Consider the following 27,710-nt stretch of genomic DNA (forward strand, 5'->3'; position numbering starts at 1 on the left):
GCATCAAAGATCTCAATACGTTAATACGTAGAGTTTGTAACACAAGAGACTTTAAACTACTTTTACCTGTGGAAACTTTTAATCACATGATAGTCACATGATAGTCACATGAGCCTCGGTGCTGAGCTGCTGCTGCTGCACAAGTGACAACAATCAGACACCAAACATGCAGAGAAACAGAACAATAAATCAAAATTACAGCTCAAAAAAAGTCAGAATCAAAAATACAACCATGACAGTGTAAGTCTAAGAAGTTGAGGACAACCACTGCTCGACCCGGAGAAGAATAACCACGGTGCTGGAAGCATCAGTGAGTCCAGACCTTGATCAGAGCACATGTACTCTGTGTGCACAGATCTGCTCCAACAATACGTCTCACATCAGCCTGTTCACGTCGTCAAACACCACCGCCTTCACAGTGATGTCAGCATCAGACAGCGACGCCTAAAGGCCCATTTATGCTCCCTTTACGTATGAAAATGTATACGTCCGTTTCAAACGATGTCACCGTCACTGCCCACACACTTCCATGCGTCGTTTACGTTGGCATGGATGTTAACCAATATATCCACCAGGGGGCAGCCCAGAGTCAAACGATTATGACAACAACAAACTCAAAAACAAACATGGCGACTGTGGAGGAGATATTGATGATGTACCTCTTGCATAAAAGACAAAAACAGAGGCAGCGTTGTAGGAGGCGGTGGTTGGTGAGGCCGTTAAATACATCGCGACTGGAGGACGGAGAATTCTTTTCTCTAGTGCTGCCGATGAGAGAAACTGACGACGAGCGTCATTTCCAGAACTTTGGGATGTCCACCGGGGCATTCGATAACTTGCTTCGCCGGGTGGCCCCCCCATCCAGCATGAGGCAGAGCGACTAGCTGTCACCCTGCGCTTCTAGCTACAGAAATCAGCCAGTAGTGATGGCCAAATGAAGCCTCATGAACCACTGTCTTTATTCTCTGAAGCCACTGGATGGCGCTGTCTGTTCAACACAGGTTTGAAAGCACACTTCACTGTCAGTCCTTCAGCCTTTAGCTTTAAACCAAGAGCGCCATCTGGTGGAGTCGGAAAATAGATAAAGTGGTTCATGAGGCTTCATTTGGCCATCACTATCAGCCAGCAAGCTTTGGCAGCAAGTTTCGAGCCATTGTTATTTCTTCTTCGTGTCTCACTAGAGCTACGTATCAGGTAGTGACAGCAACACTGCCCCCACGGTTCCCGGTGGTACTGCGCTGTTTGGCCCGTATCCATAAGCTTTATGGAAACGTGCAGAAATACGGACGAAATGAACGCAGAGCACGGACAGAAGGCTCCGTCTGTATCTGGATCCGTATTTAACGTTGAGCATAAATGGGCCTTAAAGTGACCTGTCATGGCGTAGTGATGCACTCTTGGACAGAATCAGTGATGAGACAGACTGTCACCCCGGCGCCCACTGCTGCTGTGATGTTATGTCACATATTTATGTCAGTTATGTGACACACCTGCATCACGTATTCAACTGACTTTAATCCCAAACATGTTTGTTTTTTCTAACCTAACCAAGTGGTGTTGTTGCCTGAGCCGAACAGTGTCTGTCTGACAAAGTGAACCAGGTGTTACATGTGTCAGTCACGTGACCGTGGAGGGGACGACCGGGGACACAAGAGTGTTGACAGAGAACAGAAAGTGATGATGAAAATAATACAGTACTTTCTGACCGTCAGTGTTTGAGTCTGAAATGAACTTTTTCTGCCAGAATCACAGCAGTGTTGGTGATTATTATTTATCATCAACACATTCTGTTTCCTCTGTTAGCTGAGTGTAGTTCAAGAAGGGACGGTGAAGATCAATAAATTCACATGGTATAAAACACCACACAGCACAAAACTGACACAACAACATGAAATCAATGTGTGAAGAACAGTTTAAAAGATGAGACTTTAACATGATGTTTTAGTCACATGAATGTAATGATGATCACATTCATGACTCAGTGCTGAAACCTGAGGCCAAACTGTGCTCCTGTCACTGGTGTAAAGTGGGCGGGGCTCAGTTTGAAAAAGGTGATGTCAGGTACTTGTGAGCACCAATCAGGATGAAGCAATATTTGAACCAAGATCAGGTGACAGTTGGTGGACTGTTAGCACATGTGATGGCCAAATGAAGCCACTGGATGGCGCCGTCTGATCAACAAAGGACTGAAAGCACACGTCACTGTCAGTCCTTCAACCAAGAGCGCCACCTGGTGGAGTCAGATAATAAAGAGTGGTTCATCAGCAGAGAGCACACAGTCAGCAGTTTTTCATTATCAAACTCTCAGCTTTGATTGTTGCTAATTAATATTCAATCTTTCAGATAATCACTTAATAATTAATAATCACATTTGGTCCTTTTCAGCCGTCTGAACAGACTCAGAGCGGTGACTCAACATTTTTTGCACATATGTGAACGCTCTGAGAGATCTCAGACCCCTCTTGAGTTCGGTTCACTTCAAGTCCACCATGAGGTTCACTAACTGTGCACTGTGAACACAAAGTGCTCCAGGTTCACTTTGCTCTTTGCCTTTGAGTTCAGCCGTCTAGATCACATGATGTTGACCTGGGACGCTTTAACAAACAGACAAAACCATGTTGATCTGTAACGCTGACAAGGACGCAGCACGAGGAGCAGTTTGTCAGAGTGAAACCAAACTATGTCAGTATGCATTATATAGAAGAGGACTGAGGCCTCTTTCTGTTGGGCCACTTTCTGGTGCACTTTAAGGGTGCGTTCACACCTGTCCTGTCCTGTTCGGTTGGTTTGTGCAGGTGTGAACACACCCTGAACCCACCACACGTGACCACAGTGAACTTTATGAGATGAGACACCAGGAGCGCTGCAGCTCTTCCCTCTCTGTCTCTACCTGCTGCAGTCGTTCATGTAGCTGCTTCATGTCAGTCTTTAATGTCATTGTTCTCTCTGTCAGCAGCTTCAGACCTTCTGCCTCTCTACTCTGCAGCACCCTCTCTGTGTTCAGCTGCAGCTGCTCCAGCTCTTCCTTCCTCCTCTCCAGCTGCCACTGGACTCTTAACAGCCTCTGCTTGTCTCTCAAATATTCCTCAGTGCTGCGGATTTCCTGTCTTTCTTCACACTCTGCTATGTTCCTCTCCAGGACCTGAAGCTTCTCCCTGATCTTCTCCATCTCCGTCTGCACGTCTTCCAGATCCAGTCTGAACTGCTCCCTCTGGTTCTCCAGTATCCTCATGATGCTGGAGAACCCAAAGTCCATGACGTTAGCAATGCTCTGGACCACATCCTGAAGGCTCCTCTCTGACATGACGAGTCTTTGCTCGAGGGCTGCCTTGTTTTCATCCAGAGCTCTCATTTTCTTTTCTTCTCCAGAGGAACAACGAGAGAGAACGTCAGATTAAAAACAAACATGTGCTCTAATTCAGCAAAGGTTTTACATCTTCAGCAGCCTGCTGAGCTTCTGTCATTAACACAAACACTATTCTCTGCGTCACTGTATCTGAACTGAGGGTTAATCCCTGTCAGTCCAAAGTGTCTGCAGATGTTTCAGGGACACTCTGACGCTCAATCTGTGAAACCGTCTGCATGTTGTAACTAAGCTTTTCTTCAGCTCTGTGTCTGCAACATAATAGCTGAGAGATCACATTCAGACAGGGAACTGACTTTCTGTCCTCCCCTGGCCTTCAGGAAACTCAAATGCTGCTACTTCCTGTTGGTCACGTGACTTGTGTGATGTCACAGACTTGTACAGAGGGGACGTGTCAGGTGAGTTAAAGCTGGGGACTCGACTGTGTGTTTCAGGTTCCTAAACATGATCCAGTCTTTACTGGAACAGAACAGAACCAACAGTTTTCACTTCAGTCTGAAGGTGTGTGAGAAGACACTGTGACCTCTGACCCAGCAGAGAATGTCAAACCTCAGGGAGCTTCTGTGGATAAACTCTGAGCCAGACTTTAATTTGGATTTGATCCACAAACCTGCTGCAGGTCATGTTATTATAAACTCTGTGGGTTTAACAGCCAGGTAAACGTTGAGCCAACAAACAAGAAGGTTCAGCAAAGAGGCTCCGGCAGAGTGTGAGGGGAAACTAACGTGGCAAGTGGATGTGACGCAGTGGGAGAGCTGGTGCAGCCTGGATCTGCTGATCAGGGTGGTAAAGGGCACCTGCTGGGGGCCACTGTTGGTTCCCAGTCCCCTCATCATGTTTTTGTATTTAAATAAAATATGTCTGGTTACATTATGTTGCAGGCTGTGCATCATGTTGTGTTGCCGAGCTTCCTGAGCAGGTTCAGACGGGTTCAGACAGGAGGCTGCCGGGTTTATTCACTGTCTGATTTATAGCTTTTGTTTTGTTGCATGAACTGTCAGACGGGGTTAATTGTGCTGTTTGCTGCTGACTTGGTGTTTTCTTTTGTGTCTTTGTTGGTTTTGCACTCCTCGACTATTTTGATCACCAAAAGCGAAGATTATAAACTCGTCTTGCACTCAGCTGATGAACTGGAAACTGATTTTACTCGTGGAATTATTTTTGTAATAAATAAAGATTTCTATTTTGAATGTGATGCAGCTTCTGGGGTGTATTTACTAGTGTTGTTGTACTCGAGATCGGCCTTTTTTGAGGGTCTTGGTCTCGTCTCGGAATCAAGGGCATTTTAACTCGGTCTTGTCTCGGTCTCGGACTGGGCGGACTCAGGTTTTTTGAACGAGACGGGTCGAGACCACCACTGATGCTTTTTGTCCGTGCTTTACTGATAAGAGTGAAAAAGACCATCTCAGAAACAGCTGATAACTTCAAATCATTGGCAGCATAAAGATTTCCCGGCTGCAGCTGCTGCCTGCCCGCTGTCAGTGTGAGGGACTGACACGCCTCCTGCACACAGAGGATGGAGACGGCAGGAGGAGATGCTGCGTGAACTCCTCGTCCTGAAAGATGTCTGCCAACAATTATTAAGTTTGGTTTCACACAACACAAAGAGTTCATTTGTAACACTCAGCGAAAACACTCGGCAGTGTGCAAATTCTGCAGCTCTCTGAAACCACTGGGACGACGTCAGACTCTTCCTCGTCACCTCGAGAGGAAGCACCATCAGGAAGGAAAAGAGAGAGAGGGAGGAAGGAAGGAAAGAAGGAAGGAAGGAAGGAGGGGGGAAAGAAAGAGAGAAGGAGGAAGGGAGGAAGGAAAACAGGAAGGAAGGAGGGAGGGAGGAAAGACAGGGAGGGAGGAGAAGAAGGAAGGAAAAGAGAAAGAGAGGAAGGAAGGAAAGGAGGAAGGACGGAAGGGAGGAAAGAAAGACAGGAGGAGGGAGGGAGGAAGGAAAACAGGAAGGAAGGAAGGAAGGAAGGAAGGAAGGAAGGGAAGGAGGATGGAGGAAAGAAAGAGAGAAGGACGGAGGGAGGACGGAAAACAGGAAGGAAGGAGGGAGGGAGGGATGGAGGAAGGGAAGGAGGAAGGAAGGTAGGGAGGAAAGACGGAGGGAGGAGAAGAAGGAAGGAAAAGAGAAAGAGAGGAAGGAAGGAAAGGAGGAAGGACGGAAGGGAGGAAAGAAAGACAGGAGGAGGGAGGGAGGAAGGAAAACAGGAAGGAAGGAGGGAGGGAGGGATGGAGGAAGGAAAGGAGGAAGGACGGAAGGGAGGAAAGAAAGACAGGAGGAGGGAGGAAGGAAAACAGGAAGGAAGGAGGGAGGGAGGGATGGAGGAAGGGAAGGAGGAAGGAAGGGAGGAAAGACAGGGAGGGAGGAGGGAGGAAAGAAAGAGAGAAGGAGGGAGGGAGGAAGGAAGGACAGAAGGAAGGGAGGAGGGAGGGATGGAGGAAGGAAGGAAGGGAAGGAGGGAGGAAAGAAAGAGAGAAGGAGGGAGGGAGGAAGGAAAAGAGGAAGGAAGGAGGGAGGGAGGGATGGAGGAAGAAAGGAAGGAAGGGAGGAAGGACAGGAGAAAGGAAGGGAAGAAAGACAGGGAGGGAGGAGAAGAAGGAAGGAAAAAAGAGAAAGGGAGGAAGGAAGGAAAGAAGGAAGGACGGAAGGGAGGAAAGAAAAAGGGAAGGAGGGAGGGAGGAAGGAAGGAGAGAAGGAGGAAGGAAGGAGAGAAGGAAGAGTCAGAACAGATGGGGACCCCGGAGGACAATACAAAGGTTAATTTCTTGTTCTTTACTGTTTTTCGTTCCCTCTCTGTGAAATGAAAGGGTTATTGTGACTCGTCAGGTCAGGTCAGGTTTGATATGGTGAACTTTGTCACAAAGTGAATCAACAAGTTTGCTGAGAGTTGTTTCATTGTGCTCTGCAACAACAGAGCAGGTATTGTTTTTGTTGTTTTATTGATTTAAATAATAAAAACTCACATTTTCATGTTTTCTTATGATTTTCCTTTGATATATATGATCTCTGAAATGTCTCTGTCTCTAAATGTCTCGGTCTTGTCTCGGTCTCGACCTCTAAATGTCTCTAAATGTCTCGGTCTCGACCTCTAAATGTCTCCACTTCTAAATGTCTCTAAATGTCTCGGTCTCGGCCTCTAAATGTCTCGGTCTCGGTCTCGACCTCTAAATGTCTTGACCTCTAAATGTCTCTAAATGTCTCGGTCTCGACCTCTAAATGTCTCGACCTCTAAATGTCTCTAAATGTCTCGGTCTCGGTCTCTAAATGTCTCGGTCTCGGTAATGTCTCGGTCTCGACCTCTAAATGTCTTGACCTCTAAATGTCTCTAAATGTCTCGGCCTCTAAATGTCTCGGTCTCGGTAATGTCTCGGTCTCGACCTCTAAATGTCTCTAAATGTCTCGGTCTCGACCTCTAAATGTCTCGACTTCTAAATGTCTCTAAATGTCTCGGTCTCGGCCTCTAAATGTCTCGGTCTCGGTAATGTCTCGGTCTCGACCTCTAAATGTCTCCACTTCTAAATGTCTCTAAATGTCTCGGTCTCGGCCTCTAAATGTCTCGGTCTCGGTCTCGACCTCTAAATGTCTTGACCTCTAAATGTCTCTAAATGTCTCGGTCTGGGTCTCTAAATGTCTCGGTCTCGGTAATGTCTCGGTCTCGACCTCTAAATGCCTTGACCTCTAAATGTCTCTAAATGTCTCGGCCTCTAAATGTCTCGGTCTCGGTAATGTCTCGGTCTCGACCTCTAAATGTCTCTAAATGTCTCGGTCTCGACCTCTAAATGTCTTGACTTCTAAATGTCTCTAAATGTCTCGGTCTCTGCCTCTAAATGTCTCGGTAATGTCTCGGTCTCGGTCTTGACTACAACACTAGTATTTACCTTACTGTGACTGAACCTGTTGCATGTGTGTGGGATGTGCCACGCTAACTCTAATAACATACATGTAGACGATGTTCAAACTGAATTCACCCAATAATAATAATAATAATAATCATAATGTGAAGGATTATATTTGATCCAGTCCTGCTGTGTCAGTAGTCTCGGTAGTTTTTATTCAGGTTTTACATGTTGTATGTTTAAGTTGCAGTGAGGAGACACAGTGCAGGACACTCTGCTGCATCATATCAAATATTATACAGACTCGTCTCATGTGTCTCTGTACGGTCCTGGAGACAGACAGGACACCGACTGAGCAGAGCGTCCCCTCACATCAACAGCCTACAGGGACAGATGAGTCGACTCACTGATCTCCCGACATTTCCAAATCCACGTAGCAAAGACAGTCACTGCCATGGTGATGGTGATGGTGATGGTGCTGACGGTCGCAGCAGAAGATCTTGACGGGAACATGATGAAATGATCTGATACAAGAAAACACAAGACAACAGGATCATTTCTGTCCTGACCTGAAAACTGTTTCTACAGCAGACCTGCATGTTTCCCTGGAGATATATTTAAGAGAGGTCACTGTGATTTTTATTGTATTTAACCTTTGTTCTGCTCCACTGAGACAAGATGACGGCATGATGAGTTTTACCATTAAAGACCATTTGGTGAAAACAATCTGAATTAATTCCTTCCAACATCAAAGATTAAAACAGAAGAGAGAATAGGATTAAGTTAATCTGAGACTCACTGATGATCACGTCTCCACGTGTACGCACCAGACACAGACCCAGAAAAATGAAAGCAGCCAACGACGACACAAGAAGAAGATCTTTACAGGATGAAACCATCTGAAACAACAGCACACAAACAGAAGCAGCCTCATGTGAAGCAGCAGTCAATAACAGCTCATGTCTTAATACTTAGTCTGAGTCAACGTGAACACAGGCAGGTGTTAATACAACGAGTCATGCTGTCAGTGACACAATCATCTGCATGACATGTTCTGATTGTATCAGTGGTTCGATCCTGAGGGGCAGCTGCAGGAACACCCACAGTGCCACCTGCCAGTAAAGATGGCGGTCCAGATAAGGTTGATAGTTTCACCTGTGTCATTTAACAACATGCACCATTACGTTTCTCTCACAGTTAACATGAAGAGTGAGCACAGCAGATGTGACGGAGAGAAGTTCAACAGAGCAGCTTTTGTTGTAAAATGACCCAAAATCCTTCTTAAAAATGCTCCATGTAAAAACTACAATCATTCATGACGTGTGTTCGATCCCACGTACCTGTGAATCCACCTCAGAGAGCAGTGAGCTTCAGTCACAGCCACATGTCCTCGTTTCCTCTACTCAGCCCTGCAGTATATTTACCATGTCCACACTTTCACTGCCACAGTGTTTGCTCTGCTAACGCCTTCGCTCTCCAGCCTTTTGCTCCGCCCCCACCTGCACCTGGCCTGACCTGCGTGATGTCCTACCTGACTGTGAGACTCCTCCCTCTGTGTCACCTGTGCGACATCTGGACGTTTCTGTCTGGTTTCTCTTTGACAAGCTTTTGATTCATGAATGTGAACTTGAGGCCGACCTGCTGTATCAGACCTGCTTATCTGCTCAACCTTTACACCACTGTTATCAGACAGTGTGTGTGTGTGTGTGTGTGTGTGTGTGTGTGTGTGTGTGTGTGTGTACATGACGCCTGCAGCGTAATAACTCGACATCACTGACTCCAATGATTCAGTGAGTAAAACTAACACAGAACGTTGTCGTTAATAAGAGAGTCAAACAGGTGTGTAGTTTCAAAGACAGAATGAAATTCTTCTGTTGTCTGAACATCGTGAAGCTTCATCACTGAAGAGAAGATACAATCTGAAAACGTCTCATTGTTGGTTTTCAATAAAGCAGCATTTTAAAGAGACGAGGTGACGTCGTCAGAGAGCTTCGACTCACTCAGCTCAGAGTTTGTTTTATTAAAAGGCAGTGACACAGTTAAACCACATTGTTCTGTGTGTTCACACGTCTCAGACGCTGCTTATGGAGCTGCTGCAGCTTTCACCACATCTCTGTGTTTGACTTCTAACAAGCTTTAGCTCATGAGTCCGAACACGTCCACCACACTTTGTCTTCAGCCTTTCTCTCCTCTGTGTCTCTGTACCTCCTCCAGCTCTGTCAGAAATCTATCTTTAACTTTATCTTCCTGTGCGCCGCAAGACAAAGATCTGGATATTGACGGTGGAGGATGTTGTTGTCCTTCATATTACACAGAGAAGACTGAGCGCTGAAACACTGTGTGACACATCTGCACCTGAAAAGATGGATATTCAGGCTGTAATGACTGCTGGGTGCTCAGCAGAGGAGAGTGTGTGTGTGTGTGTGTGTGTGTGTGTGTGTGTGTGTGTGTGTGTGTGAGGTTCGTATGAAGTGAATCATTTACGTTGTGAAAGATAAACTGCTGTGGATGAAAAAGCTGTTGGTTTAAATCGATGGTTTCCTTCTGTAAACGTCTTCTTTTGTCTCATGGATACACCTGCCTTACGTCTGGCTCAGGTATCTGAGCAACAGGCTGTGAAGGCCTCTCAGGTGACGAGAGAAAATGTTGAGTCATTGTTTACGTTTAAATATGTACATTATGAACATCAATCCATTTTCATCCTGTCATCCGAGGCCGGGTCTCAGAGGCAGCAGGATGAGCAAAGTACTACAGGCCTCCCTCTTTCTCCTCCTGGAGGACCCTGAGGTGTTCCCAGACCACATGACATCTAGCCTCGCGTCACCAGGCTCTTCACGTACGGCGAAGAGCCTGGTTTCCATTCACTCTGAATTTTGTCTGGATTCTGGTTCCAGTCTAGAGAGCGGATCCAGAATTCACCAAATTCACCAAAGTAAAACTTTACATTCTGGCGCACCATCGATTTCTGTCTCCGGTTTCTGCACGTTGGAAAGTTGAATTGGAAAACAAAGAAGAGTGAAGACTGTCGCCACGATCGATGCATTTTAATCATTTAAACATGGACGCGCAACAGTGCTTTAGAAGAGGTTCTTCAAGAAACTTGGTTGATAGAGCATGCTACATGGCGAGCATCACACAGTTTTCCTCTCTCTTCCGCCCCCACCGCCCCAAACTTTATTGAAAAAATGCATTTACAAACTACAGGTATAATGAACAAAACTAGGATCAAGTGCCTATTAAATAAAACAGACAGCTGAAATAATAACTTGTAATACAATTAAATACAATAAAAGAAAAAGGTTAACTTAATGGCTTGGGGCTTTTCTTGTAAATTATATTCTTTAAATTAAAAAGTTTCACTGCATTTTTATTAACATGGTGCTTTTATTTTGATGGAAAGGTGCATCCATTGAATTCCGGATCCTGTCTCTCTCGCCCTGGTTCTGGTTGCTTACCAAAACGGCCACCAAACGGCCCCAAGCCAGATGAGATCTATAATCCCTCCAGTGTGTTCTAGCTCTGCCCCAGGGCCTCCTACCAGCTGGACCAGGAGGATCCTGATCAGATGTTGAACCACCTCAACATGAAGGAGCAGCGGCTCTACTCCGAGCTCCCTCCAGATGTCTGACTCCTCCCCCTATCTCTGAGGTCATAGGTGTAGTTTTAGGTATGGACGCTAAGGACGAGTCCACACCAAAGCCACAGAAACACAAATTGTCCCTACCAAAATAATGCTGAGTGAAAACTGTAGCCTACTGCGTTTTAGAATTACCATTCACAACTTGCGAAACCTTATCTTGCCTGGTTGACAGCTGCGTTCAGCAAGCTGTCCAATCAACAGCCTGCTTTTCCTCCCTCGCTTGGCGTCACTCACAGGCTGTCAGTGTCGCGAGACGAGAGCTCCGCAGTTCAGAGTCAAAACACAATCGATCGGCAACAGCGAGGATTTTGATTATGCAGCGAGTAAGACTGAAGTTATTGAAAATAGGGAATAACGACTGTTATTTTTCTGTGCAGAGTTGTATCAATGCTAATAGTTTAGTTTGCGTCCTAAATGCCTACGTAAACTTTCACGTTGCTAGCCGGTGGTGCAGCTAGTCAGAGAGCTAGCACTAGCTACTGTAGCTAGCTGTTAGCTAATAGGTCTCGTAACGTTTGCTGAGGCAGAGATAAGATGCTGTCATGTTGTCATAACACTTGCCTTCAGCTAGTAATAAATCAGTTTTGGTGTGTAGCGTTAGAAATAACTGTTGACGAGCTTCACTCGCCCACAGACGTCTGGTTTGTTTATACAATTCAACTGATGTCTGTGACTGCAGGATAACTAGTCCAACGTCACTACGTTCACATCACATAGGCTAGATGATGCATCAGGGTTACAGGTGAGATTAGAGCGTGATGAAATCATCTGTAGGCCAAATGCGTCAGTTCAGGAAGCTGATTAAAGACACAGTCATCAGGATCATGTGATCTGTAGCTCAGCTAACAGTATGCACACAAAGTAGTGCTGTGGGTGCGAGCATGGTCCCTACCAAAGCTCAAATCAATCAATCAAATCAATCGTCTGTAAATGCTCTGTGATCAACACAGCTCGTTCTGTACGCTGTGAAATTCACAACATGAGACAAAGTGAAGAGACGCAGTTCCTCCCTTGTTTCTCTGCTCTGGAGTCATCTATCTGTCAGCACGCTCTCAGCTGCATGAGCTGCCCCACGTCTCCGTCTCCGTCTCCGTCTCATGTATTTGTGGTTGTTTAGGTAAATGAAAGCACTTTAACAAGTCCAGTTAAAGTTAAGGAACAAACAGCAGTTTGGTTGAATATGGAAAGTTAAAGCATGTGGTGTTTACTCTCCTGTGACTCAAACCAATGTGTTTTAACTTCCTGGACATGAGACAGGCTCGAGACATGAAGCTGCTGCTCACATGTTACAGTATGTGATAACATGGAGTACAGTCTGACGTGAACCTAAATACACAAATCATGTGTTTGCTGCTGTGTGTCGACTCACTTCTTCTGTGTCTCTAGTGATAAATGTGTCTCTGCTGACTGTTGCTCAGATTCACCTTTGCTCCTCCCAGAAAGAAGGTGAGTACTGACTCTGTCCTTAGAGATTCATCCAGAGAGAGAAACCTCAGTGACACATGTTGTAAAGATATGATCATCCAAACTGCGGGACGGTCATCCTACTCACCTCCGAGTCATGGAGGTCATGACCTTCCTCTGCCTCTGATCAGCTGACTCTGATGGGGGGTGGACGTGTCCAACAAACCCTGGACTTTCACCCTGCAGCCTGGTGGCTGTTTCCATGTGAATGCAGAAACCTAACCACGTGTTTTTGGTGGCAGTGCGGCATTTGTAACACCAGAACGTGCGGAACGTCAGTAGCAGGTGCAGAAGGACACCTGTGCATAATATGTAGACATGAGGGCGGCAAGAAAGTGTCAATGTGTGACTTGAGATGGGAACGTGTTGCTGAAACCTGACCTAGGTCTGATGACGCCATGTTGCATGATCATAGTCACATGCTTCTGTCTGAGTGATGCACACTTGTTTCCAGGACAACAGGTTGTCAGACAACATGACCTGTCACAACAGTGGCCACTCCCCCCAGTATTACCACGATCACATACTGGCAACCGTGCGGCACTCTGCCATCCAAAGCGCCCTCACAAATAGGAACAACCAGGCAACCACCCTGAACAACAGAGCAGCCATTCCCATTACTATCCTGGGGAAGTCATGGTTACTTTTGACGCCACCGGCCGCCCGTTAGTCCGGTGTGTGTGTGTTGGCAGACGGGCTGGGAAGCAGCAGCTGTGGCATGTCTTCCTGTTCTGTGGCAGCAGTGTCTCAACATGCAGTGTTCTAACGTTGTTCTAAAATCCTTTGTTTGGACTTGAACATGTTTTTCATGTTCAAAGATCTTTTTCATTGAGTGTGTCTCGTCCTTTGTGTCTCTGCCATGGACGCAGTGTTTCCTCGTGTTGATCCAAACACACAGCAGCACTACGAGGACGAGTCCGTTGCTCTCACCTGTGAGGGGCTGCATGGGCTGCATGGATGGAGAGTGATGAGGAAGATGAAGGCAGGTGTCACAATATGTGCTTCTCACTTCGAGATGTCGACCGGACCCTGCACCATCACACCTGCCTATTCGTCAGACAGTGGAGCGTACTGGTGTGAGGCTGGAGAGAAGAGAAGCAACGCCGTCAACATCACCATCACTGGTGTGTTTCAGGTCTGATAGTGACATTCTGAGAGTGCACGACATTGTGATGATGTTTGTTTCCATCTCAGCTGGTCCTGTGATCCTGGAGAGCCCTGCCCTCCCTGTGATGGTGGAGACGCTGTGACTCTGCGCTGTGGAAAGGAGACGACCTCCAACCTCACAGCTGATTTCTATAAAGATGGCCGCCTCATCAGGAGAAACACTACAGGAAACCTGACGCTCCACAGTGTTTTTAAATCTAACGAAGGACTCTACAAGTGCAACGTGTCTCAAACTGAGGAGTCAGCAGAGAGCTGGCTGACGGTCACAGGTGAGACATTAACACTCAGTCTGTCTCCATGGCGACAGAGACAACAGATTCATATAAGCCCCTGTAAACATGTCAGTGTGAGTGAAATGAACCACATGGTTCTCTGCTCTGCCTGTTCTCACGTCTAAAGACGCTGCTCGCTGTGGTTTACTTCAAAGATTATTTTACAGTACGTCCATTTGACTCGAAGCAGACACGCTGAGTTCACAGCTGCAGGGTCTAACAGATGCTGACACACTCACCTGAAGCCTCCCATGGATGTATTAAGCCATTCATGTCATCACAGTGCACAGTTAGGACAGGAGTCACATCACATCATGAGCTCTGTAATTATCATCTGTGATGTGACTGTGTGAAAACCTGAGCTCACTGCTGAGCTGCAGAAACGTAGAGGCCGCACACATGCTGCGTCTTCAGCTGCATGGAAGGCTCCAGGTCAGATTGTGTTTTGGTTTTTGAGTTAAATGCTAAAGTCATCCACACAGCAACATGCTAACAGAGACAAGATGTCAGCTTTCACATGGAAGCAGGAGCGTGTCTCAGATCACACACTCCTGTACGTTCACTTCACACTATGAACACTGTGTACTGCTTGTGTGGTGCACTCATTTCAGCAGGGTGGTGTTGTCTCAAATCGTGCACTGCCTTCTTGCACTCACCTTCACCTCTTCTTCTTCTTCTTCTTCTTCTTCTTCTTCTTCTCAAAAGATGGATCACAAACAGACGGTGGATCATTATCACCAACATTTGACCTCTACCTCCACCCACACATAAACCAAACTTGCACCACAGCGTCAGTGCTGATTGAAATGTGCAGCTATAACGAGGACCACTCACATTATGGTTGGTGGCACCGAATCATCACAGACCCACAAACATCATTGACGACTTCTATTCAACAACAGTTTTGGTACTTGGTGCAAAAACATGTCGAGCTAACAGGCTCCTTGTTGTTTGCTACGTCACAAAGATGGCGATCGTTGAGGCTGAGATGTGTCCGTCACTCCACACTCAACTTTTGGACCGTTTTCAGTGTGTCAGTAGCACACTGCATGTTCCTGTACTGTGCAGTGTGAACACACTGAGGGCCGGATCTACTAAGTGAACTGATTTGCCTGCGCAATCTAGAATTTTGTGTGAGGCTGAACCGCGGTTTACGGGTGATTTACTAAGAGTGACTGCGTCAATGTCAAGAGGTGCTGACGTGTTGGAGACACCATATTTAAATGAGGGTTTTGCGTGTTTTATGGTTTGCAGCACGGCGAGTTTGGAGAGAAAGCGCAAAGTGAAATTCGACCCTATGGAGTTAGAGGTGTTGGTAGACGAGGCCAATCAACAGCAAAGAAAGCTGAGTGTCTCAGAGGAACACTACATGGGAAGAAACCTGTGAAAAAGTAAAACGATGCGAACAGTGGATGAAGTGAAAAGAAGATATCAAGGCATCAGAAGAAGAAGAACAGAAAAACTGGCGTATAATCAAACGTCTGCAGATAAACCAGGTGGGGGCACAGTCGATGAGATGCCTCTGACCATCAGACAGGGACCACAGAGGGAGGAGAGGTGCGCACGGCGGGCAAGGTTGGCATCCTCCTCCGGCATGGCATTCTGCTCCAGCACACGAGGGTGTAAAATGTGTTCTCTGCATCTTCTTTCATCGTTTCCATGTCTCCTTCTTGCAACAATAACCGCAGCCATGTGTGCACAATTACACATACAAACCGTTTGCACCTGCCTCTGACACGTGTTAAATACAGACGCAGTTTCTGTTTGCAAAACTGCTTTCAGGTTTGATAAATCACGCTGCGTGTGCTAAGTTAATATATTTACATGTTCTCCTCCAGCACACGCACAGTTGTGTGTAAACGCCCCATATTGCATATTCACTGCAGCAAACGTACTGACTGGATGCAGACGTGCTATTCTGCACCTTTGAAAGACGCAACTCTTACTGCGCACTGTTAGTACATCACATTTTTCTGCGTGTGCAATGAGTTTGCACATGTTTTTATACACGCACACCTTTAGTAGATCCGGCCCTTAGTGCACTTACAGGATGAAGGAGGTGATCTGAGACACACTGGCTGTTTCAAACAAACACCAACAGAAGGTGAGCTCAGCTCTGTCTCACACAAAGACTCAGTCACCAGAAATAAGCTGCACAGGAAGAGGAAGTGCTCAGCCATGTTGAACTGTAGGTGAACTGTAATGCAGTCAGCAGCAAGTCAACATGGAGGTCACAGCTGTCTGCATCACGCTGAGTGAGTACTGAGTCTGTGTGCTGCATCTTGTTTCAAACACACATGAAAAAGCTTTTGTCTCTGAAATAACGTTTGTGTTTCCAGTGACACGCCTCCTGCTGCTGCTGCTGCTGCTGCTGCTGCTGCTGCAGCAGCAGCCTGCACAGGTTAAAGACAGCTGTACTCACAGTGCTGGTAAGTTACCATGAAGTGGTGATTATTGGTCTCTCATGGTGCCGTTATATCAGACTGTAGATGTTCACCTCGTCAATATTTGTCAGATCCAGTTAGTTTAAACGATTAGAAAGAGTTTTTCATTCAGTGTCTTTAACATCTCTCCCTCGTTGTTCTGTCATTTTACTAGAATAGTAAATAAAGAACAGTTACTGATCCCTCCCTTCTTCTCTGTCTCAGACGCATCTGTTCTTCGCATCATCCCATCCAGACTGCAGGTCTTTGAATACGAGTCAGTGTTTGTAAACTGCGAGGGCTTTCCTCATGACTCGACTCAGTGGAGGGTGATGAGGAGGATCAAGGACATCAGAACCTTCTGTAACACAAACTGGGAGACCAAAGGACCCTGCACCATCACGACGGCCTTCTCAACAGACAGCGGAGAATACTGGTGTGAAGCTGGAGGAAAGGAAAGCAGCACTGTCAGCATCGTAGTGAGCGGTACCTACTTAAAATCTTAATGACTGATGTTGTGAAATATGAGTACTTTAGATATCCTTAACTTATTGTTTCACACATGAACACTGCCACATGTTGGGACAAGACATGAAATACAGTTGGTCAATATGAACCTAATCACTGGGGCAGGAGGACGAGGGTCACGTTGAGGAAGACAATTGTAGATTTGAAGTCAAAGATCTATGAGAACAACGTCCTAATATTTTGACTTCATGTTCGAGAAGATTTTTTCCTCTACGTGGCCCTAATCCTCCTTCATAGCTGTCTGAATATTATTGATTCATTATTTAAACACAATGAAAGTAAACGTGCTTCATACTTAATATTTATTTAGCATTTAGTGTAAAAAAGGTAAAAATCACATTACTTTCATTTTGACCTTTTGACCTGTCACCTGACGTTCAGCCGGCTCAGTGATCCTGGAGAGTCCTGTTAGTCCTGTGACGGAGGGAGATGATGTCACTCTGCGCTGCAGGAACAAGACGACCTCCTCAAACACAGCTGATTTCTTTAAAGATGGCCGCCTCATCAGGAGCAGCTCCACAGGAAACATGACCATCAGCAGTGTGTCAAGTCTGATGAAGGACTCTACAGGTGTCACATCTCTGGAGCTGGAGAGTCACCTGAGAGCCGGCTGGCTGTCACAGGTGAGACTCAACATCGACTCAAAACAAAAGAAGTGTGATTTCCTTTGACTCAGCTCAGTGCCAACTGTCTGTCCTGTAAATATTATAAGTTAAAATCAAACAGTGATGATTTTAACTTGGTTAAAGGAGAACCAGCAACATGAAGGGGCTGCTTTAAAGGATAACTGTGGTATTTTTCAACCTGGGCTCTATTTCCCCATGTGTATGTGTGCGTATGATTCATGGGTATGTAGCCCTCCCACTCAACTCTCATTTGCTACAGAAGTGTCACGGCAAACCCCTTTAACACCTTAAGCATGGGAGGTGAATTGGAGGGAGTCTACTAAATAATTTGGGATATATCTACTGTAACTAGAGCATACAACCCTGCCTAGGATGCAGAGAGGCCTGGTTAGCTGATTTTATAGCTATACTGTCTATGTGAGCTTACAGCCTCCCATGCATACCTTTAACACACCATAGCCCTACTAATACCACATTCAAACATGAATAAACATTTCGACTGCGAATATACATTGCAACAACATAAAAGGTTTACTGACAGAAAAACAAAACAATCACCCTTTTAAAATGACCTGGTGACCCTTTAAGTCCTTTAATAAAATAAAATAATAAAACCCGGGTTTTTGTAAAACTCAGTTATGGTACCATGTCGTTGGCGCGCATGTTGGAGCTCATTTGAATCCTCATGAAAAGTGTTTCTCAGTACTCACTAATCCTTGGAGATTCAGAAACGGTTAGCAGCAGTTTCCTCAAACCGTCGGTTCAGTGAAGAAAGGTGATGAGATGGAGAAAGCAGTCCTGAAGACACGTCCATGTGCGACACCAGGTCCTCTGGCGCAGCGGAGTCCCAAGCACCCTCTTCAGCAGCAGTAGCACGCGTGGCAGCAGGCAGGCGGCAGGCATGTAGGCTTGAGGCACACTATGCAGAAATTCACAACACTAATAAACTCACTATTCATTCCCATACACTGTTCATATTGTCACCAGTTCACAAAATGTCCATACTCACTCAGAAAACCCGGCGCAAAATATTCTCCCTCACACACACAGTCTCCTCCTTCTCCCAGCTAGCGAGGACGAGGCTAACTGGCATTAACACACAACAGAAAATGGCGTTGTGGACATTAAGTATAATTTCCGGCTGAAACAGCTCCGAACATGGCTCACTATTACATGTTGTACCAGGTAACACACAATAAAACCCCCCCGGTTCTAAGTTTCCGTTACAACAGTAACATTAAACACTTTCAAATAGCTTACAACTAGCTCCTTCGTTGCGTCGTTATTCCTTTCCTCGTTTTCTGCCGTTACTAGCCTGAGCCTCGTCTCCTCTTTTTTTAGTCCCACCCCCTTCTCAGAATCCGGTAGGTAGTTGACGTCCAACTTTGACAGGCACGGATTGGCTAATAAGAGATTGACACCTGGTTATTCAATTAAACAGAGGAAACTTCATGAGGCATTCACAGACCGTTCAGAACATGGGACATTTTAGTACCTTCCCAAATAAAGTACGATTATGAACTTCTCCATATTAATTAAACTTATTTCACAACAGCAGTAACTTGACAAACAATACTACAAATTATACTGCATATTTGTTAACTGATCACATGTTTAAAGGAACAAAAAAGTATCATTTGTAGCAGGGAACTACAGGTACAACTCGTTCTAAAACTGGTTCAGTATTGAGGGAGGTGGATGCAGCCGAGAGCCGCAAAACGAGCTAAAGCGGTAATGGGGGCAAATGCGTCCTGTATAAGTTTGCTCATTAAAAGTGCTTTTTTTCGCCACTGACCGGTTCAGATCGCCAGTGTTATCTCTGTAAATAGCATACTAAGCGTTTCCCTTACCTCTGGGCTGTGTGACGTCACGAGCTTTGCTCCACTGTGTCTGTAGCTCTCTCTACTCGTGGGACAGCCGTCTTCTTGAGGAAGAGGTGTTTCGGGATTGGATGTCTTCTCTTCTTCGGCTGGCAGTAGTCATCTTGGGAGAAGTGAGCACTGCAGACCCGATGGTCTGCAAGGCGCAGTGTCTGGACAGGAGTGTTAGCATCCATTTGTAGCACAACTAGCCACAACTTCAGCATCTCGCCGTCCGACAAAGGCAGCCTATGAAAGCTGTACGGGGTGTTGCGCGACATCCTGTTCTTGCGTTCGGGAAAAAGGCCCGTTTATTTGAGCACTCCAAAAACTCCGGTAACACTCCAGGGGGTAGCACGTAAACGACTCCGTCCCAATCTCTGACTCTTCTAGCGTAACACACACACTTCATACACACATACTCACTAAACATACTCAGGCGGAACGTATGCGGAACAGACTCTGCGAAGGTCCGTGCAGACTCAAAGCAGACGTCCACAAGCCCTGTGCATGCAAAGCTCAGATTTTACGACCACGTGGACTCCGCTCCACGCGCCAGTGACTGCTCGGCATGTATTTTTCACATCGCGAGGATTTTTCACGGACATTTTTACAGGAAACTACAACGCGGAAGTGCGCTCGACTATGAAAGCCCGAATGACTGCGGACATTCCTCGTGGAGTCCGCTCTGCTTACAGTACACCTGAGTATGTCCGGGCCTTTACAGTACCCAGCGTGGCCGCCCTCCTCCTCTCTGCTCCAACACTGACTGACAGCTGACTCCACTCATTCACACTCACCACTGCCCCAGGGTCGCTACAGTATGCTATCTACAGTGGCGAAAAAAGCACTTTTAATGAGCAAACTCATACGGGACGCATTTGCCCCATTACCATTTTAGCTCGTTTCGCGGCTGCCGGCTGCATCCACCTCCCTCAATACTGAACCAGTTTTAGAACGAGTTGAACCCATGAATCATACGCACACATACACATGGGGAAATAGCGAAGTTATCCTTTAACCCCCTCTGACCCCAGCAAAGAGGAAAGGAAACTTAAAGCTCAAACAGGGTTCATTTAGACATTAATCTCTCTCCAATGAAAATACAGGAAATGGAAATCAAACGGTAGCTGGAGGAATGTTCACTTTAGTACTGATCCAACTTAAAACACTCCTCTGTGATGAAAGACATGTTCAACGTCTGGAGGACACATAGTGCACATGCTGCATCTTTAACCACCTGGGAAACATGAGGTCAGAGCTGATCTACTTCCTGTCTGCCTGTGGGACAGATGTGACGCTCTGACAGCTCTGCACTAACATGATCAACTTCTCCTCCATATTTCAACATCAGCGTTACAGATCAGAAGCACAGAGAGTTGTTGACTAGAGATGATACGCCGTCTCATGGCGGTCACTTCCTGTCGACGTTACAGATCAGAAGCATATTCTCCTGCAATATGATCAATCAGTTACACGTGACCTGTCACCTGTCGATCAGCTGGCTCAGTGATCCTGGAGAGTCCTGCTCGTCCTGTGACGGAGGGAGATGATGTCACTCTGCGCTGCAGAAACAAGATGGCGTCCAACTTCCCAGCTGATTTCTATAAAGATGGCCGCCTCATCAGGAGCAGCTCCACAGGAGAGATGACCATCAGCAGTGTGTCCAAGTCTGATGAAGGACTCTACAGGTGTCACATCTCTGGAGCTGGAGAGTCACCTGAGAGCCGGCTGGCTGTCACAGGTGAGACATTCATGTTTCCACAGGTGTGAACCTTCTCTGAGTCGAGGCTCACTTCTTTTATGTTGTGTAAAATGTTTTGTCAGGAGACTTTACAGAGTTGAGTTGTATCTTTTATCCTTCATTCTCATCCTGCGTTCCTTCACGCATGTATTTCCATGTGTCATCCTCACAGCACACGCTTTATGTTGTTATCTGTCCAGCATACCAAGAAGAGACTCGTCCTCCTGTCAGTTACTCCCCTCGTGTCTCCTCCCTGCTGTGGATGACTGTCACTCTTTTACTTGTGGCCCTGCTGCTGCTGCTGTTGATGCTGGGACTCCTCTACATGAAGCTCAGAGGTGTGAATCATTTAGATTCAGAATACACCTGACTAGACTCACCTTTACATCCCTTCATGAGTTAGATTTCAGAAACTTGTAAAATCAAAGTCAAGGAGCATTAATACAACAGTTAGTTCAGACCGAGCGATCTGATTGGTCAGGGGTCATTCAGTCAGTGCTGATGTACAGTGTAACAGCACTGGGACTTTAAGGCAGCTGCACACATGCTGCATGATGCACCCTCAAAGGATTCAATGTAGACGCACAGCAGGCGCACTCTTTGTAACTTTATGGAACGTAGCGTGCACCACATGTCATGTGACGAGGACCAACCAATCACAGCAGCACTCCTGCTGGTGTTTTGTTATTGCTTGATAAACTCTGATTATTTGTGCCTGATAGACTTTTGTCCTGTTTCTTTGTTTTGGTGTGTTCAGTTCAGGCAGATGCTCCTCACTCTCCTCCATCTCCTCCATCTCCTCCCTCTCCTCCATCTCCTCCGTCTCCTCCGTCTCCTCCATCTCCTCCTTCTCCTCCATCTCCTCCATCTCCTCCCTCTCCTCCATCTCCTCCCTCTCCTCCCTCTCCTCCATCTCCTCCCTCTCCTCCGTCTCCTCCGTCTCCTCCGTCTCCTCCATCTCCTCCTTCTCCTCCATCTCCTCCATCTCCTCCATCTCCTCCATCTCCTCATTCTCCTCCCTCTCCTCCATCTCCTCCATCTCCTCCCTCTCCTCCCTCTCCTCCATCTCCTCCCTCTCTTCCATCTCCTCCATCTCCTCCATCTCCTCATCCTCCTCCCTCTCCTCCATCTCCTCCATCTCCTCCCTCTCCTCCCTCTCCTCCATCTCCTCCCTCTCCTCCCTCTCCTCATTCTCCTCCATCTCCTCCATCTCCTCCATCTCCTCCATCTCCTCATCCTCCTCCCTCTCCTCCATCTCCTCCATCTCCTCCCTCTCCTCATTCTCCTCCATCTCCTCCCTCTCCTCCATCTCCTCCCTCTCCTCCCTCCTCCCTCTCCTCCCTCTCCTCCCTCCTCCCCAGTGCTCTCTGTTGTACGAGCAGGTAAGAACCTCAGTTTGCATACAGTCTCTTTGGTTACGTTTAGCCAACACACACACACACGTGGTTACGTTTAGCCGACACACACACACGTGGTTGAGTTCAGGACAAAAGAACAGGGTTTGGCTTTACAGTCTTACAGGAAGTGAACACCGGCCTCCTGGGTGAAAGTCGGTGGTTGTTTGACCCATCCATCAGCCACCCTACCTGGACTTCTGCCACCTTAACTTTTGTTGTTGTCCCGTCACATTTCCTCTGATGCCCAACGGCACCGTTAAACGATAACAGTGTATCACATCGACTTTAAAGGATGGCTTCTTTTGTCGGTGTCTGACACCAGAAGTGACCAAACAGGTGCCAAACTTCAACAACTTCGCAGTGAGACTGGGTTGAATCTTTCAGCCTCCAGGTGATACCAGAACTGACTGCAACAGTTGAGTGCAGCTCAGCTCAAACTGGATCATAAGGCCAAACGTGCTCCACATACGTCTCATGAAAATGACAACAAACATAAACATGTCATGACCAAACATTTTTATAAGGATCATCTAGATTTTGCTGTTGAAGAATTCTGACCAACACACTGATGCTCAGTTTCATGTCACAGTCGTAAAGTACAAAGTATGTCATGTTTACACTGCAATTCTTGTTAGTAACTGGCAGACAAAAACAGTGATACCAACATAACAGTAATAAACTGGTGTTCCTGTTAAAATAATAATGATAGTTTTTAATCATTATGTTTCAGTGCCTGCAGAGACCAGAGCAGCTGATCGATGTCAGCCAGTATATACTGTCATCACAAACCATGGAAAGGCAGAAGGTAATTAATTTCACACTGACTAACACTGACTGATAGCTGTCACACATTTAATCAGATAACACTGCTGAATGATTTCATTTGAAGTTCATCACCCTGCAGGTTAGTGTTTGCAGCACAAGCAGAGAGTTCTGCAAACACTGAGTTAATAAACTGACATGATCTGAAACTATCTCAGCCTGTCAGCTTCAGGAGCTTCAGGCACTCATTTAAATTTCTTTTATAGCATCTCAGACAAAAACCACAGAAGAAACCTACAGACAGAAACAGGTACACTGGTCTCTCAGTTCATTGTGTAGCAGCTCCTGTGGTTGGACAGTCGGGGGGAAGCTGCATCAGAGTCAAGCAGCCACCCTCCATGAAGAATACGTGACAATACACACTTTACAGTCCCCAGTTTATTCTCATTTGGAGACTCTAAAGAAATGTCAACATGAAGCCCTGATCAACCTTTCATGTGTTGCACACAAACATACAACACTGTCAGGTGTACATCGTAAAACTATGGAATAAGGTATTAGCAGTCTTTGTCAGCCTGAGAAAATATTTACTACTAAATACTTACAATTAATATTAATTTTAAAAGTTAAATCAAACATTTGACTCAGTCCAACAGGAGAAATGTGTTCATGCTGAAATGTGACCAAAGCACTCTTTGATTGTGACACCTGTAACGACAAGGTCAATAAAACAAATAACAGTGACCGACATTATTACAAGGATTCCCATCTATAAATTCTGGACAACATCAGTATGTTTTTAACACAAATAATAAGTTGGGTATCATCTGCATAAAGATTATTAAAAAAACAGTGAATGTTATGTCTCAGGGAAAATATATGCAGGGGAAAAAAGAGGGCCCAGTACTGAGCCCTGGGGTACCCCTCATATCAAAGCAGTGACAAACGGTGCTTTCACGTGTAACTTGTTTGGTTTGGTTAAAACAAACTCAGGTCTGTTTGCGCTGATGTGAAAGCTATTGTAGTGTATTATCATTTACTCTGAAGTTTTGGAACAGATGACCAGTTAGGGGCCCAGGGTCAAAAACATACAGTACAGGCCAAAAGTTTGGACACACCTTCTCATTCAATGCGTTTTCTTTATTTTCATGACTATTTACATTGTAGATTCTCACTGAAGGCATCAAAACTATGAATGAACACATGTGGAGTTATGTACTTAACAAAAAAGGTGAAATAACTGAAAACATGTTTTATATTCTAGTTTCTTCAAAATAGCCACCCTTTGCTCTGATTACTGCTTTGCACACTCTTGGCATTCTCTCCATGAGCTTCAAGAGGTAGTCACCTGAAATGGTTTTCCAACAGTCTTGAAGGAGTTCCCAGAGGTGTTTAGCACTTGTTGGCCCCTTTGCCTTCACTCTGCGGTCCAGCTCACCCCAAACCATCTCGATTGGGTTCAGGTCCGGTGACTGTGGAGGCCAGGTCATCTGCCGCAGCACTCCATCACTCTCCTTCTTGGTCAAATAGCCCTTACGCAGCCTGGAGGTGTGTTTGGGGTCATTGTCCTGTTGAAAAATAAATGATCGTCCAACTAAACGCAAACCAGATGGGATGGCATGTCGCTGCAGGATGCTGTGGTAGCCATGCTGGTTCAGTGTGCCTTCAATTTTGAATAAATCCCCAACAGTGTCACCAGCAAAACACCCCACACCATCACACCTCCTCCTCCATGCTTCACAGTGGGAACCAGGCATGTGGAATCCATCCGCTCACCTTTTCTGCCTCACAAAGACACGGCGGTTGGAACCAAAGATCTCAAATTTGGACTCATCAGACCAAAGCACAGATTTCCACTGGTCTAATGTCCATTCCTTGTGTTTCTTGGCCCAAACAAATCTCTTCTGCTTGTTGCCTCTCCTTAGCAGTGGTTTCCTAGCAGCTATTTGACCATGAAGGCCTGATTCGCAGTCTCCTCTTAACAGTTGTTCTAGAGATGGGTCTGCTGCTAGAACTCTGTGGCATTCCATCTGCTCTCTGATCTGAGCTGTTAACTTATGCGATTTCTTGAGGCTGGCAGTGACTGGATGAACTTATCCTCAGAAGCAGAGGTGACTCTTGGTTCCTTTCCTGGGTCGGTCCTCATGTGTGCCAGTTTCACTGTAGCGCTGATGGTTTTTAAGACTTTCACTTGGGGACACATTTAAAGTTTTTGCAATTTTTCCGGACTGACTGACCTTCATTTCTTAAAGTAATGATGGCTACTGTTTTTCTTTAGTTAGCTGATTGGTTCTTGCCATAATATGAATTTTAACAGTTGTCCAATAGGGCTGTCGGCTGTGTATTAACCTGACTTCTGCACAACACAACTGATGGTCCCAACCCCATTGATAAAGCAAGAAATTCCACTAATTAACCCTGATAAGACACACCTGTGAAGTGGAAACCATTTCAGGTGACTACCTCTTGAAGCTCATGGAGAGAATGCCAAGAGTGTGCAAAGCAGTAATCAGAGCAAAGGGTGGCTATTTTGAAGAAACTAGAATATAAAACATGTTTTCAGTTATTTCACCTTTTTTTGTTAAGTACATAACTCCACATGTGTTCATTCATAGTTTTGATGCCTTCAGTGAGAATCTACAATGTAAATAGTCATGAAAATAAAGAAAACGCATTGAATGAGAAGGTGTGTCCAAACTTTTGGCCTGTACTGTATATGGTCAGGGTCAAGAAGATATTTATGGCCCAAGGTGTAGGTTTGGTGAAGTCCAACTAGGGTGACTCTCTGTTGTCTGTTTGACTTTGTCTCACATTTCACAGAAACAGCGAGTCTATATAAGGGGGGTAATTTGGGGCTGTTTTTCAGAGTAGTTCACATTGGCTTCGAACCCTCTCCAAGCATTCTAGATGCTTGATAGATGCTGTACTTCTTGTAATAAACCTTTTCTTTATGCAAGCAAGACGGTGTCATCGGAGTCTCCTTCATCACCTTCACATCATCGCTATTTAAGAAACAACACTATTGATCCATCTCTGGTGACCAAACAACCAAGCTGAGACTGCTCAAAAAGGTGGGACCAAGTCTGCTTCCGAATGGACTCTGGTGCGGTTTCGTTTGTTGTGTGAAAGAAAACGAACCAACCACAGGATGTTATGACAGCAGACCTGTGATTCTGTCAACAGCTAAACCAAAAATTTAATTCATCTGCTCTTCATCAATGGCTCATTTTTCCCCTCTGATCTCGACCAAATGAACCAAACTCCAGGTGTGAGAGCAGCTAAATATATCTCCAATGGAGAAGCAGCATTGTAGAATAACATATCTAATCTATGAAATAAATGTTTGATGTGTTTACTGCCTTTCAGTCACTCACACTGTCTGTCTCCATCAGATCAGGGTGAACCCTCGACTACACCTGTTTACTACGCTTTGAGCATGGGTAAGACAACCAATTAAATCCAGTATAAAACGACACATTCTCACTCCACACTCATCACATATCGCCGCCTGGTAAGTGGACTTTCATGTGGGTGTTTATCCTGCCGGTTACAGTCATCGTGTCTTTTCAAAATAAACTTCAGTTTTCACAGGAAATGTACAGTTTCAGCGCGTTACATGCATGCAGTCTTTTTCAAAATAAATAAACAAAACAACACTGCATGTTTACGTTGATGTCAATGTGCAACAAACACACGTGAATAGGTCTGGCTCTGCATTCATACAGGAAGCAAACACTGGCCTCGTGGGTGAAAGTCCGCTGTTGCTGGACCCCTCCATCGCCCCTGCTGCCCACCTTACAGGGACGTCCAGTTTCTAAAATCACTGAAAAACTCCTCCATTGTTTACCAACTGTAAACATGTTGTCGTGACCACCACAGAAGGCCCCGCCTTTGCTGGATTTGTTGTTAACAACACTTTATTTTTTAGACACTATTTAAAGATACATTCCAGTGATCAGGTCCAAAATGTTTTTCCATCTGACATGATTTAATATGTGTTCATAACAGGACCAGCAGCATCCAGCTCCACTGTGACACCAGCTCCGTCTGTGAGCACCAGCCCACTCTCAGAGGACTGATTGAGCTCCACAGGCGATGAGGCAGGACTGGTCCACACTGTGTCTTTGCTCCGTACTGTTACAGAGAAGGCTTCACTCACTGGAGGTTAAATGAAAGTTAAAATGATGTGTCATTGCACAGACACACTGTTTATGTGTCAGTGAGAGAAGAGACATCTGACTGAAGGACAGAAGAGACTCTGCACGTCTGTATAAAGACAGTAAATCAAACATCCACAGTCACTTGTACATGTGAGCTTATCATCTGACTGAAATATTTCATGATTGCAGAGTAATGGTTGTGTTTCCATGCACACTCATGTGTTTAAACTTCATACATGTCAGTGCATCAGGTGGGCTGTTTATATTCATACATCACAAAGACGGTAAAGATGTGTGTTGATTCATAATTAATAGGGCCGTCAAGTGATTAAAGAAAATCTAATTAACGACCTCCTCTGTGATTAATTCATCTGAATTAATTAAAAGTGTTTTAAAAATGATCCTTCAATTGAATGTTGTCAGACGTGTCGTAGTGAAGCTGCTGGATGTTGGACACAGTTGTC

General features: G+C 45.6%; 2 protein-coding genes across 4 annotated transcripts; one reads left to right on the forward strand and one right to left on the reverse strand.

Moving 5' to 3' along the window:
- Positions 1-18,820, reverse strand: LOC125884236 (chromosome partition protein Smc-like). Of its 3 annotated transcripts, XM_049569110.1 has the most exons (6): positions 18,585-18,820; positions 18,334-18,410; positions 18,035-18,243; positions 8,004-8,103; positions 7,612-7,728; positions 1-3,360 (listed from the first exon to the last, which is right to left on the reverse strand). In XM_049569110.1, exons 4-6 carry the CDS (start codon positions 8,101-8,103, stop codon positions 2,840-2,842), a joined length of 738 nt encoding a protein of 245 aa, XP_049425067.1. In that variant the 5' UTR covers positions 18,035-18,243; positions 18,334-18,410; positions 18,585-18,820; the 3' UTR covers positions 1-2,839. The 3 variants fall into 3 exon arrangements, with proteins under 3 accessions (XP_049425067.1, XP_049425068.1, XP_049425069.1); XM_049569111.1 differs by having other exon boundaries at positions 18,334-18,820; XM_049569112.1 differs by lacking the exons at positions 18,035-18,243; positions 18,334-18,410; positions 18,585-18,820 and adding an exon at positions 8,545-8,718.
- LOC125884292 (uncharacterized) lies at positions 11,567-27,424 on the forward strand. The gene is made up of 12 exons (XM_049569188.1): positions 11,567-11,586; positions 12,263-12,290; positions 12,763-12,973; positions 13,178-13,382; positions 13,503-13,744; positions 16,015-16,176; positions 16,396-16,656; positions 20,685-20,927; positions 21,128-21,265; positions 23,055-23,129; positions 26,479-26,526; positions 27,095-27,424. The coding sequence occupies exons 1-12, from the start codon at positions 11,567-11,569 to the stop codon at positions 27,163-27,165; spliced, it is 1,704 nt and encodes a 567-aa protein (XP_049425145.1). The 3' UTR covers positions 27,166-27,424.
- The last annotated feature ends 286 nt before the right edge of the window (positions 27,425-27,710 follow it).

This window comes from Epinephelus fuscoguttatus, linkage group LG23, assembly GCF_011397635.1.
Source record: "Epinephelus fuscoguttatus linkage group LG23, E.fuscoguttatus.final_Chr_v1".
In the NCBI taxonomy this organism is placed as follows: Eukaryota; Metazoa; Chordata; class Actinopteri; order Perciformes; family Serranidae; genus Epinephelus; species Epinephelus fuscoguttatus.